General features: G+C 43.3%; 1 protein-coding gene across 1 annotated transcript in view; it reads right to left on the bottom strand.

The window, feature by feature from the left end:
• Positions 1 to 611: 611 nt before the first annotated feature.
• Positions 612 to 13477, bottom strand: part of LOC124736203 (beta-1,4-glucuronyltransferase 1-like) — a 129550-nt gene continuing 116684 nt past the window's right edge. The window contains exon 5 of the mRNA XM_047248572.1: positions 612 to 1079. Within this exon, the coding sequence (XP_047104528.1) occupies positions 612 to 1079 (468 nt within the window). The remainder of the gene's footprint in view (positions 1080 to 13477) is intronic.

Raw genomic sequence — 13477 nt, forward strand, 5'->3', positions numbered from 1 at the left:
AAATTACAAAACAATAAATAAATGACGTTTTAGAACACCCTATAACTACTTTGAACGATAAGCACTAATAACAACTCATAAAATGTTTTGCAGATTTTTCGCTGTTATATCATATTCATAATATCATTGCTCAATTTATTTGAGTCATGAAATAGTATTCATGTCAGTTCAGTTCGTGGACTTTACTATATACAGCAGTTTTGTCAAAGCTACAGGAATGTTATTAATTACAGTTTTATTATGTGCTAAGATAACATTGACAAAAACTAGCTTGTAGAAGTGACAAGTCATTTAAAAATAAATACTACGGCATTCTGTAAAGAAGTGCAATTAGAAACAATAAGGCAAGCCCACAAGTAATGGTTGATGAAAGCAGAACTAAACCCATGACTCATTTTTTTTCATAGAGGCACCAAAGACATGTCCACAGTGTAAGCAACAGAAGCTTGTTTCAGTTTCCGTGCAAATGTTCCAAAGTGTCATCAATAAACATAGACAGTACTTCAGTAAGAAATCATAAAAAAACAAGTATGCACAGTTTGAAGACTAGCTAACACGTTTTCAGTCTGCTGTCACGAACACTTTCTGTGTAATTCCACATCTCGTTGGCCCTAGGCCTTCTTTCCCTGCTTCTTTGGTGTCGGAGTTGCCTTTGCAGGTTTTTTCTGCTTCTTTGGTGACGGAGTTCCCTTTGTAGGTTTTTCCTGCTTCTTTGGTGACGGAGTTGCCTTTGTAGGCTTTTCCTGGTTATTTGGTGTCGGAGTTGCCTTTGCAGGTTTTTCCTGCTTCTTTGGTGACGGAGTTGACTTTGTAGGTTTGGGTCGTGCTGATTTGCACTTTTGCCGAGGGCACGTCGTCATAGCCGAGTCGTGGTCGGCGTATCTCCACGTAAGCTTCATCTCGTCCACGTCGTACTTGAGAGCGACTCGATTCACCCACTTGCGGAATCGATCGCTGTTGATGATGTTCTCCTTCCAGCGCCACTTGGGCCGCTTGTCTATTGACTGCAGGCCCCAGTGAATGAGGAACGCGTGGTCCAGGACGAAGAACCGCCAACCGGAGGCAAACATCTCGTATGCCTGTGAGAAAAAAAGGTTGTTAAGTGCGAGGGTACAATATCGGCTAGGGTGGCAAGTTCTTTCAGAGACTGACATTCGTTGGGCAATGTCGAAGCGACAGCGCGTGTTTTCTGTAGTCAATGAGTAAGAACCGAATGTCGAGTGCGGAAGCGTAGCGGGGGGAGATGGAGAGAATCTTGAACGAAAGAGAATTATGTCAAATGTTCTGTTTATTTAAAGTGAGACAAGTGTCGACAGAGAGCAGCTGAACGGAACGGATAGTTTATTGAGAAGCCTTTATGAGGTGAACATCAACGAAAAGTAAAAAGAGGGTAACGGAGTGTAGTCATTAAATCAGACGGCGCTGAAGGAATTAGATCAGGAAATGAAACACTAAAATAAAGAGTCGACTTTTTATGCTTGGGTGGCAAAATAACTGATAGTGGCCGAAATGAAGAAGGTATAAAATGCAGACTGCGAATAGCAGGAAAATGCTTTCTGAAAAACAAAAATTTGTAGGTATGGAATATAAACTTAAGTGTGATTCTTGATATTTTCCTTGCGTCAAGAGTACTCGATGAAGTTTCGGGTTTGGAGCCGGATTACGTTGACTTCTTGCCACGATATTTCGGTTGACAACCATTCAGCCATCTTCAGTTGAATGTTTTGCACTGGAGATGGCTAGCTCACGTCGCTACCTTTACACGAAAAATTGGCGCGAAGACGTATGCGAAAAGGCAGCCGCTACGTGAGCGGAGGTCTAGTGTCACGCGCGAACTAGCGATGTGAACTAGCAGTCTCCAATGCAAAACAGTCACCTGAAGATGGCTGAATGGTTGTCAGCTGAAATACCGTGGCAAGAATCCGGCGTAATCCAGCCGCAGTTCCGAAACTGCATCGAGTAATAAATTTTAAAGTGTTAGCAAGTCCTTTCTGAACGTATGCATCTGAAGTACTTAGCTTCGTACGCACATGAGGAGTGAACGATAAGCAGTTCAGAGAAGAAGAGAACAGAAGCTTTTGAAATGTGGTGCAGCAGAAGACTGCTGAAGATTAGAGGGGTAGAACTGAAGGAGCACTGAATCGAAATACAGGAAAAAGAAATGTATGGTGCAACCCGATTAAAAGGTATCGGCTGATAGGACACATCCTCAGACATAAAGGAATCGTATATAGATAATGGAGAGAAGAACGCGCGCGCGTGTGTGTGTGTGTGTGTGTGTGTGTGTGTGTGTGTACGTGTGAGAGAGAGAGAGAGACAGAGAGACAGAGAGAGAGGGGGGTGGAGAGAGGGGGGGTGGAGGAGGCGGAGGACTCTAGAGGGGGACTACTACTGAATACGGATTGATGTAGGTTGCAGTTGTTATTCATAGATGAAGAGCCTGGCAAAGGATAAGCACCCTTGTAGAATGGTATCAAACCAGTCTTCAGACTGAAGACCACAACAGCTGTCGACAGAAGGTAAAAGTGGAGTCGTGGTTAAAAGAAGTATATTAACTAACGAATTCAGAGGAAAGAGTCATAAAAAAATTAATAGCTCCAGTTTCTGACGAGTACACGGTCTTTTATCCCTTTCCATACGTTTTAATTGTTTTGTAGAAAATGTTCTGTGTCTTGTGTTGTAAGTGCCTTCGTTTTTACCCAAGAAACAAATCTCATACGCCATATGCTGTCATCATTTAATTACAGGCTGTCCACACATATACATTCATAAACAAAGGTACTTACTTATCTCTGTCCTCAAGCTGTATCTCAGATTTGACTAAATAGCCGGTGGTACCTATATAAAGGCACTTATCACTTTCATATGCGTGTGTGGCACACATACAATCCAATAGTGCACTACATTACATCCATTAGTAATACACGTACAGAAACCTGCCATATAATAAGACAGGCACAGCTGTTATGGAGCAGCCGAAGACGTCTGGAACCATATCTACAGATAGTCGATAGTTCCATGTACAATTGTGGCCCAGTGTATACTGGCATATAATGTTTAACTGGAGCGTGCCAAGCAAAGCATCGGAACACAAATCGATTGCATATATGTTCAAATGATACTAACATAACTAGAAGATCATTATCTTGTATCGTATTAAAAGTTAAAAATCTGAAACTCATGCACCATGAGTCCTGTTTAATACTGGAGTTTTCAGTTTCAAGTACGTAAGACAAAAGATTATGTCGGAACTCCTAATGGGTATGCCAGTTGGTATATAAAATGAAACACAAAATACATTCACAAACGCTTACTGGATCTTTAAAAGAAATTAAAAGTTCACAAGTAATGTGCAATATCAAAAACAGTAACAGATTATATACACAAAGAGCATAATTTCTCAATATCTCTTGTATGGTGCTGTAAAGCAGTAGGGTGGACCTCTCATCTACCTAAACGATGTATAATAATATTGGTACATAAAATGTGTGGGATGGTTTAAACCAACTTTACTTCCGCTATTTTGTACCTGGCATAGACATTGTAATAATCAACATAAATCTCTGGGAGCACGTTATCAAACTGTAATATAGTAAAGAATGGTTTGGAACTTTTATAATATTCTTTTTGTATATGTTTTGTGTAGTAATAAGACTACACGCCAATAAGGCAGAGAGATCCAGCCTGTTTGCATTATAGCATCATATAAGAGATAAGGGAAATCGTGTAATTTGAGTATATAATCTGTTAGTGTTTTCTTGTGCACATTTAATTTCTTGTAAAGACCCAATAAGCTTTTGTTAATATATCACTTGAGTTTCACCTCGTAGACCAACTGACATGCCCCATTAGGAAGTCTGACGTAATCTTTTGTGTTTCGTAGTTGGGACTGAAAATTAAATATTAAATTTAAACATGAAATATGATGCATGAGTTTCGAATTTTGAACTTTTATCAGAACTAAGATTATGGTCTTCTAGCTGCGGTCCTATCATTTGAACTGTTGTTGCTGCTGTAATACCGAATACGTCATGCAGTAGTTTTTGGGTGTTTTATGCTGATAACTCCGATAAAACTCCTTTTCCCTTCACATGATACTTGAATTTCCAAACAATGGTGATTTCATAAGCTAATACATAAGAGGGCCAACATACACTGACGGAAAAAAGTCACGAAACCAAGGAGGAGTTGTGTGACATAAAATGAAGTTGGTAGGTGCGTTCCTACATCTCAGAGATGATGTTTGTTCAAATTTCGAGCCAGTCACAAAGAGTGGCGCGGGTATTACCACTTTGAGGATGCAAATCAGGTTTGCTTTGCTGCAACGGTCGTGAGCGTTAGTTACCTTTGAGATTGTACGTGATTAGTTGATGTCACTCAAGAATGCCTTTAAGGCGATAAAGACGCCAGTATCAACACCTCACTGAGTTTCAACGCGGTCGTGTAACAGGGCTACGAGAAACTGGATGTTTCCTGTGAGATACTGCAGAAAGACTTGGCAGGAATATAGTAACTGTACCGATTGTTGGTAGCGTTGGTCACTAGAATTTAGAGTTGCAAGCAGACTGGGCTCCGCACAGCAACGTGGCACTACGGACTGAGAAGCCCATCGTGTTCGCCGTATGGCTCTGTCACATCGTATTGTATCTGTAACAGCAATCTGAATACCATAATGACACAGCATGTTACAAATAGGTTACTTCAAGGAAAGCTCCGAGCCAGGCGCCCTGTAGCGTGTATTCCACTGGCCCCAGGCAGGCCACCGCCATTTGCGGCTACAGTAGTGTCAAGCGAGAGCTCATTGGAGGGCAGGGTGGACGTCTGTAGTGCTTTATGATGAAAGCTGGTTCTGTATTGGTGCCAGTGGTGGCCGTGTGTTGGTTGGAAAAAGGCCAGTTGAGGACCTAGTACCAACCTGTCTGCGTGCTAGAACAGTAGACCTACACTTGGAGTTATGGTGGGGGGTTCGACTTCATATGGCAGCAGAAGCACTTCCGTGGTTGTCTCACGCACCCTTTGTCATATATGCTAGCGATATGAATCCCTTTGCTCTGCTTGAGTGTAACAAACAAAATAGCCAGTAAATACTGGGCCACAATCGTACATGGTACTACCGACTAGCCATAAACGTGGTTCTAGACATCTTTGCCTGCACCATAATAGCTGTGCCTGTGTTATGACTGGTAGCTTCCTGTTCGCGTTACTAATGGTTGTAATCTAGTGCATTGTGGTCCTGTGTCATATATTTACAATCAAGGCATGCACTACATACACTCCTGGAAATGGAAAAAAGAACACATTGACACCGGTGTGTCAGACCCACCATACTTGCTCCGGACACTGCGAGAGGGCTGTACAAGCAATGATCACACGCACGGCACAGCGGACACACCAGGAACCGCGGTGTTGGCCGTCGAATGGCGCTAGCTGCGCAGCATTTGTGCACCACCGCCGTCAGTGTCAGCCAGTTTGCCGTGGCATACGGAGCTCCATCGCAGTCTTTAACACTGGTAGCATGCCGCGACAGCGTGGACGTGAACCGTATGTGCAGTTGACGGACTTTGAGCGAGGGCGTATAGTGGGCATGCGGGAGGCCGGGTGGACGTACCGCCGAATTGCTCAACACGTGGGGTGTGAGGTCTCCACAGTACATCGATGTTGTCGCCAGTGGTCGGCGGAAGGTGCACGTGCCCGTCGACCTGGGACCGGACCGCAGCGACGCACGGATGCACGCCAAGACCGTAGGATCCTACGCAGTGCCGTAGGGGACCGCACCGCCACTTCCCTGCAAATTAGGGACACTGTTGCTCCTGGGGTATCGGCGAGGACCATTCGCAACCGTCTCCATGAAGCTGGGCTACGGTCCCGCACACCGTTAGGCCGTCTTCCGCTCACGCCCCAACATCGTGCAGCCCGCCTCCAGTGGTGTCGCAACAGGCGTGAATGGAGGGACGAATGGAGACGTGTCGTCTTCAGCGATGAGAGTCGCTTCTGCCTTGGTGCCAATGATGGTCGTATGCGTGTTTGGCGCCGTGCAGGTGAGCGCCACAATCAGGACTGCATACGACCGAGGCACACAGGGCCAACACCCGGCATCATGGTGTGGGGAGCGATCTCCTACACTGGCCGTACACCACTGGTGATCGTCGAGGGGACACTGAATAGTGCACGGTACATCCAAACCGTCATCGAACCCATCGTTCTACCATTCCTAGACCGGCAAGGGAACTTGCTGTTCCAACAGGACACTGCACGTCCGCATGTATCCCGTGCCACCCAACGTGCTCTAGAAGGTGTAAGTCAACTACCCTGGCCAGCAAGATCTCCGGATCTGTCCCCCATTGAGCATGTTTGGGACTGGATGAAGCGTCGTCTCACGCGGTCTGCACGTCCAGCACGAACGCTGGTCCAACTGAGGCGCCAGGTGGAAATGGCATGGCAAGCCGTTCCACAGGACTACATCCAGCATCTCTACGATCGTCTCCATGGGAGAATAGCAGCCTGCATTGCTGCGAATGGTGGATATACACTGTACTAGTGCCGACATTGTGCATGCTCTGTTGCCTGTGTCTATGTGCCTGTGGTTCTGTCAGTGTGATCATGTGATGTATCTGACCCCAGGAATGTGTCAATAAAGTTTCCCCTTCCTGGGACAATGAATTCACGGTGTTCTTATTTCAATTTCCAGGAGTGTATTTTAAGCAATGACTGATACAATATGGTGGCTTAAATCATTTTAACCCTTCTCCCGTGAAAATGGTCAAAGAGTGAAACCAGCAGATATTTGGGCGTAAAATAAAAACAGCTGATGGTTCAAATATGCATTTTATACGTATAGTGCACTATTGCATTGTGCTGCTATACATGCACATGAAAGCAATGAGTGCCTTTACATATGTGCTAGCTATTTAGTGAGATGTGATGTGAAGCTTGAGACTTATGATAAGTAAGTAACTTTTTTTTATGAAGTATATATGTACACAAGATGTTTCACATGGACATACGTTGTATAAACCAATGTTACCATTTTTGTGGATGTATTTCAGATGCTCGAAAATTACTAGCAGTCGAAATTAACTAACAGCACGGACAATAAATATATTACAGCTTGTTTCGACCATGTTTCATTTCTTAAAACTAATTTATTTGATATGAGAGTTGTCTCCAGCTATAAAATGGTCTTTGATCATAAATCTTGGTGTGACCAAGTGGGTCTCATGTTCAGAATGGAAATTGTATAATAAATATTATATACTTTTTGCTATTCGATTTTCAAGCATGTATCATGCACTACACTACCCACTCTAAAGATAGTCCTATTCGAACACAGCCCTCCAACTTGTCTATATGTGTTAGACGAGGCGACCAGAAGCAAGTTCATAGCTCAGGCCAGTGAAGCATGAGGATGTCTAAGAGAACAAGAGAACCTCATGAAACGCCCAAAATTAGTACTTCTTAAATCGGTTTCTTGAAAGAAAAACTCCTGAATACTCTATATTTTTCTCTTTTCCTGAGAGCTGTGGGGAGCAGGAGAGGGGGGCGGTGCTCCTTTCCCATAGGAATCCCATTGGTATGGGCGCCCTTGTTTTCACTTGTTCCCAAGCGCTTACGGGCCCTGAAACAGGGAACGAAGCAAGCTATGCCCAATACTTTCTATAATTCGCAGAGTGAGAATGAACACCTCCTATCACAATCGTTCATACCGCTGACACGGAACCCTTTTCCATTATAATGAGTTTTACGACACATCGCATATGTATCGTGTTTACCATTGTATCTGCGAAGGTGTGTGAGCTTAGAATCAAGGAAGCAGGGAACGAAAGATTAAATTTGTGATGTGGCGAGTCTTTACAGCTGTCAAATAGTAGTGAAGCTTCATTGTAGATGACCATCAGCTGTTTATTTTTATGCTCATTGCCCCCCCCCCCCCAGCCCCCCTCCCGGAGACGACTCAGCGCCAGCCCCCTCATCCACTGGGTGGACACGTCATCTGCTAGTTGTAGTATTGATGATAATGAACCTGTGGCTAGTGGTTGTTCCTGTCCCGTTCCAATAGTGAAGGACAACAGATTAGCGGCGTCATGGGCCCTCTAGAATACTCAGCGGTTGCTAGGACCTTTGAGGAGCGTATCTCAGGGGGGAGGGGGGGGGGATTAGGACCCGTCAGGTTTCTAGAAGCATGCCCCCCGGTGCTGGATCCACAGCTCCTCAAAGCCCTACATGATCCGAGATATAATGACATTAAATGTAAGGCAGAACTCTGCTGGAAGTTGACTCCCCTTCCCAAACAGCTGAGTGCTACTGAGGAGTAAAGCCTGCACTACATCTGGGATGAGAATGGCGTTATATCTCAGAGTACATCAGTCGCCGAGTGGTATCGTGAATCCACCTTGAGTGCTATACTGGCCCAGTTTTCTGAGATGGAAGGAAGAGTGTCAGTAAAGCACTCAGCCAAATACCACACCTCGATATTCATGTTAATGATCCGTTAGATGGAGAGTCCAGTTATATCAAACTCCCTGAGTCTATTAAGAACGAGCAGGCCTGTATAAACATTCAAAATGAAAAGGATAACGCTTATTTTGCATGGTCAATCATGGCTTGCAAAAGAAATTACACAAAACATCCAACATCTTGATACATAATAGGTCTTACCATTTCTGAATATTATAACTTTGACGGTGTCGAGTTCCCCACAAAGATTCAGAACATACCAAAATTTGAGGCGAAAAATCCCGGAATATCGCTTCACGTTTATGGCCAGAGGAAGAAGCAGAAAAACAAGTCAGATGAGCTGAACAACTGTACTGTAATTGAACCATTCCATTTTTTGAAATATTCAGGTGAGCGTGCTGTTCATGTAAACATGCTGCTCTTCTCTGAAGACGATAATCAGCATTATGTATGGATCAGAGACATTTTCCTCCACCTTTACAGCCAATTGGCGAAAAAAGAACATAAGAAAGACATTTGCTTCAGATGTCTAAATACCTTTTCAGAAGAAAAGCATTTAAAAAGGCATCTGGAGGACTGTGAATCCAAGGGATCGGTACTTGTTGTTATGCCTTCAGATGAAAACAAGTTCATTAAATTTAAGAATTCTCACCATTAGGAATGACGTCCATTTGTTTTATACGCAGATTTCGAATGTGTCCTTGTCCCTATCATCCACTGTGAAGGGAACCCCTTAGCCTCACATACCACCTTCACGCAAAAACAACTACCGTATGTGGCAGTGTACCAAACTGCATGTTCATATGATTCAAGTCTTAACCGCTATGAATCTTATGTCGGGGATAATCCTGTGGTTTGGTTGCTCACTGAGCTTCAAAAACTCTCATTGGACGTTGATAGGCTTTACAGCAGCAACATCCCCATGACCGAATCGGAGGAGGATAAAAAATTATGCAATGATGCAGTTAACTGTCATATTTGTGGGCTGCCATTAGATAGAAAAGCTGAAACTCTGCATAGAGATCATTGTCATCTTATGGGGAAGTTGCGTGTTGCAACTCAGAACGCATGCAATTTGAAGTATCATTTACCACGACACATATCCGTTCTCTTCCATAATTTAAATGGATATGATACTCACTTTCTAGTTGAGCAATTGGCTAATTTCACCTGGGAGGAAAATCAAGTCAGTGTCCTGCCTAAGAGAGTTGAGAAGTATATTTCATTCTCAAAACGAATGACGCTAAAAATTACGCTCTGCTTCCTTGACACGCTACGTTTTATGCAGGCGCCACTCCAGAAACTCATTGAAACTCGATCTCGGGAGGACATGCATATCACCCGATCTGCATACCCCGATGAGGAAAAGTTTCAGCTCGTGACTAGGAAAGGAGTTTGCCTTACGAGTATTTGGATAGTAAGACGAAACTCGACGATACCAAGCTACCCGACATCCTGCATTTACCAGTACTCTCATGTGCGATGCCATAACTGGTGCAGATTATGAGCATGCTGTGATTGTCCGGCGGGAATTCAACATTCCAAATTTGGGTGAATACGCAAGACTACACATGGAATGACGTGAGTTTGCTTGGAGATGTTTTTGAAAAGTTCCTGAGTGCATGAATGGTCACATATTCTATGGACCCCCCCTTTTATTAAACGGCACCTGGGTTGAACTGGGATGCGATACTCAAGAAAACGAGGCGCAGCATCGAACTGTTGACTGATACTGATATGCTTTTTGGAATGTGCTATCTGTGGAGGACTTTGCCAGTGTGTCCTTACACACGCCAAGGCAAATAATCCACTTATGGGTTTGGGGTTCAACGCATCGCTCGATTCAAGTTCTGTTCTATATTTGGATGTGAATAATTCAGATGGGCACGCCATGATGCAGCCACTGCCGATCGGTGGGTTTCAATGGGTGCCCGAAAACAAGGGATTAGATGGAAAAATATTGGGTCTGGCGGCTGATTCTGATGTAGGGTGTGTGGTGGGGACAAACCTCATATACCGTGTTAGTTTTCATGAAATGATAAGCGACTTGGCGTTATGTCCAGAGCAACAAGTTCCATGAGGAAGTACTATCCCTGAACTGAAGACCACTGTTGGACACCAAGGAGGTATGCAATTTCCAGCAGTGTGTCAGCTTAGGGATGGAGCTAGGTAGAATCAAATGGGCTGGTTGAAGAAGTATATTGAATAAAATACTAAAACAGATTTTTATAAATTAATGAATAATTCTATTTTCGGTAAAACCATGCAGAATGTACGAAATGAATGCAACATTTTGATAGGAGCGAACAGGGTGGGCACTGGGGCGTAAGAAAGTGCATCGCCAGACCAGATTTTAAGCAGGTCACTATTTTGAATGAGAACTTTGTTGCTGTGGTGATGTGAGTTTATGAAACCAATCAGTCTGGATATGTGTATAATGGACATCTCCAAACTCCACATGTATCACTTGCACTATGAGTTTGCTATAACTCATTTTGTCCAACCAAAGTTACTTGATATGGATTCAGATAGCCTCAGCTATTGGGTGAAGATTTGTAATTAGGTGTCACGGTAATGAATTCGACACATCGGGATATGCAGCCAATAAACCTAACAATATCGTTCCTTGGAACAAGATGGTTTTCGGCTTAACGGAAGATGAGGCTATTGGATTTCCGATTGTGGAGTTTGTGGGCCTAAAATCCAAAATGTATGCATATCGTACAATAGGTGGAGCCACCAGGAGGCGGGCTAAGGATGTGTGACGTGTGGCATCATGTGTCTTCACGGTCAAAGACTATTTGCATTGCCTGTAGGGTGGTGTTAGCGGTGCACCGCTGCAAACTCCTCATTTGGTACAGCAGACTAGTATTCGATCACGAGGTCATGAGGTGTACACTGTGCTGCAACCTAAAGTCTGACTGTCTTTTCACTTGTGATGACGGGATCGAAACCCCCCCGTACTCACACTATTTACTTGAAGTGCAACAGGGGACGGTGGACTCTGACGGTGTGAATGAGAGAGAGAGAGTGAGTGAGTGCCTGGCTGAGTGAGAGCTTGTACCTAATAGTATGGCTCATTAATCATAGTGTAAATATTGTATGAGGTAGAAATATTGGAACACGTGAGGCAATACTGACCCTACGACTTATCTTAGAAGAAAGATTAAGGAAAGACAAACCTACGTTTCTACGTTAGAGAAAGCTTTTGACAATGTTGACTGGAACACTCGCATTCAAATTCTAAAGGTGGCAGGGGTAAAATACAGGGAGCGAAAGGCTATTTACAATTTGTACAGAAACCAGATGGCAGTTATAAGAGTCGAGGGGCATGAAAGGGAAGCAGTGGTTGGGAAGGGAGTGAGACAGGGTTGTAGCCTCTCCCCGATGTTATTCAATCTGTATATTGAGCAAGCAGTAAAGGAAACAAAAGAAAAATTCGGAGTAGGTATTAAAATCCATGGAGAAGAAATAAAAACTTTGAGGTTCGCCGATGACATTGTAATTCTGTCAGAGACAGCAAAGGACTTGGAAGAGCAGTTGAACGGAATGGACAGTGTCTTGAAAGGAGGATATAAGATGAACATCAACAAAAGCAAAACGAGGATAATGGAATGTATTCGAATTAAGTCGGGTGATGCTGAGGGAATTAGATTAGGAAATGAGATACTTAAAGTAGTAAAGGAGTTTTGCTATTTGGGGAGCAAAATAACTGATGATGGTCGAAGTAGAGAGGATATAAAATGTAGATTGGCAATGGCAAGAAAAGCGTTTCTGAAGAAGAGAAATTTGCTAACATCGAGTATAGATTTAATTGTCAGGAAGTCGTTTCTGAAAGTATTTGTATGGAGTGTAGCCATGTATGGAAGTGAAACATGGACGATAGCTAGTTTGGACAAAAAGAGAATAGAAGCTTTCGAAATGTGGTGCTACAGAAGAATGCTGAAGATTAGATGGGTAGATCACATAACTAATGAGGAGGTACTGAATAGAATTGTGGAGAAGAGGAGTTTGTGGCACAACTTGACAAGAAGGAGGGACCGGTTGGTAGGACATGTTCTGAGGCATCAAGGGATCACAAAGTTAGCATTGGAGGGCAGCGTGGAGGGTAAAAATCGTAGAGGGAGACCAAGAGATGAATACACTAAGCAGATTCAGAAGGACGTAAGTTGCAGTAAGTACTGGGAGATGAAGAAGCTTTCACAGAATAGAGTAGCATGGAGAGCTGCATCAAACCAGTCTAAGGACTGAAGACCACAACAACAACAACAACAAGTATTGTATGTGTGATGTATGGCGTGCTTGCATGTGAGAGTGCTTATGTGTGTCCGTATGTATGCTTGTGAGTGTGTTTGAGTGTGAATGTCTGTGTAAATATATAAGCCTGTGTGTCAATATATTCTGCTTATTTTTTTCTGAATAAGTAGCGTAATATGTGTGCAAGAATATATAAGCAGTATGTGCTTGAAAACATTATAAAAGAAAATTAAAACTGTGCGCAGTATATAAAAAGATTAAAAATTGAACTAAAATCATTAAAAAAAATTTGAAAAATTGTAAATGAAGGGAAAAAATAATCTACCGTATTTCTCTCTTTTGCACTTCATGTGCGTGTGTGATTGTGTTAAAAAATGGTTCGAATGGCTCTGAGCGCTATGGGGCTTAACTTACGAGGTCATCAGTCCCCTAGAACTTAGAACTACTTAAACCTAACCATCCTAAGGACATCACACACATCCGTGTCCGAGGCAGGATTCGAACCTGCAACTGTAGCGGTCGCGCGGTTCCAGACTGTAGCGCCTAGAACCGCTCGGTCACATCGGCCGGCTGCGATTGTGTGAAAGTATGTGTAAATAGATTAGTTTTTAAGTTTCACCTACCGCTAGCTGTCCAAGTCATACTAGTTTTAAGTGTGAGTTCTACCCTGTTCATTTTAGTGATGCTGTTTGGGATGAACATTTTAGGGCCATCCGCTTCGTTGTATTATTCCATTACTTCAGCTACTTGAGGTGGAAAATGTTTA

Source organism: Schistocerca piceifrons, chromosome 1, assembly GCF_021461385.2.
Source record: "Schistocerca piceifrons isolate TAMUIC-IGC-003096 chromosome 1, iqSchPice1.1, whole genome shotgun sequence".
NCBI classification, from domain to species: domain Eukaryota; kingdom Metazoa; phylum Arthropoda; class Insecta; order Orthoptera; family Acrididae; genus Schistocerca; species Schistocerca piceifrons.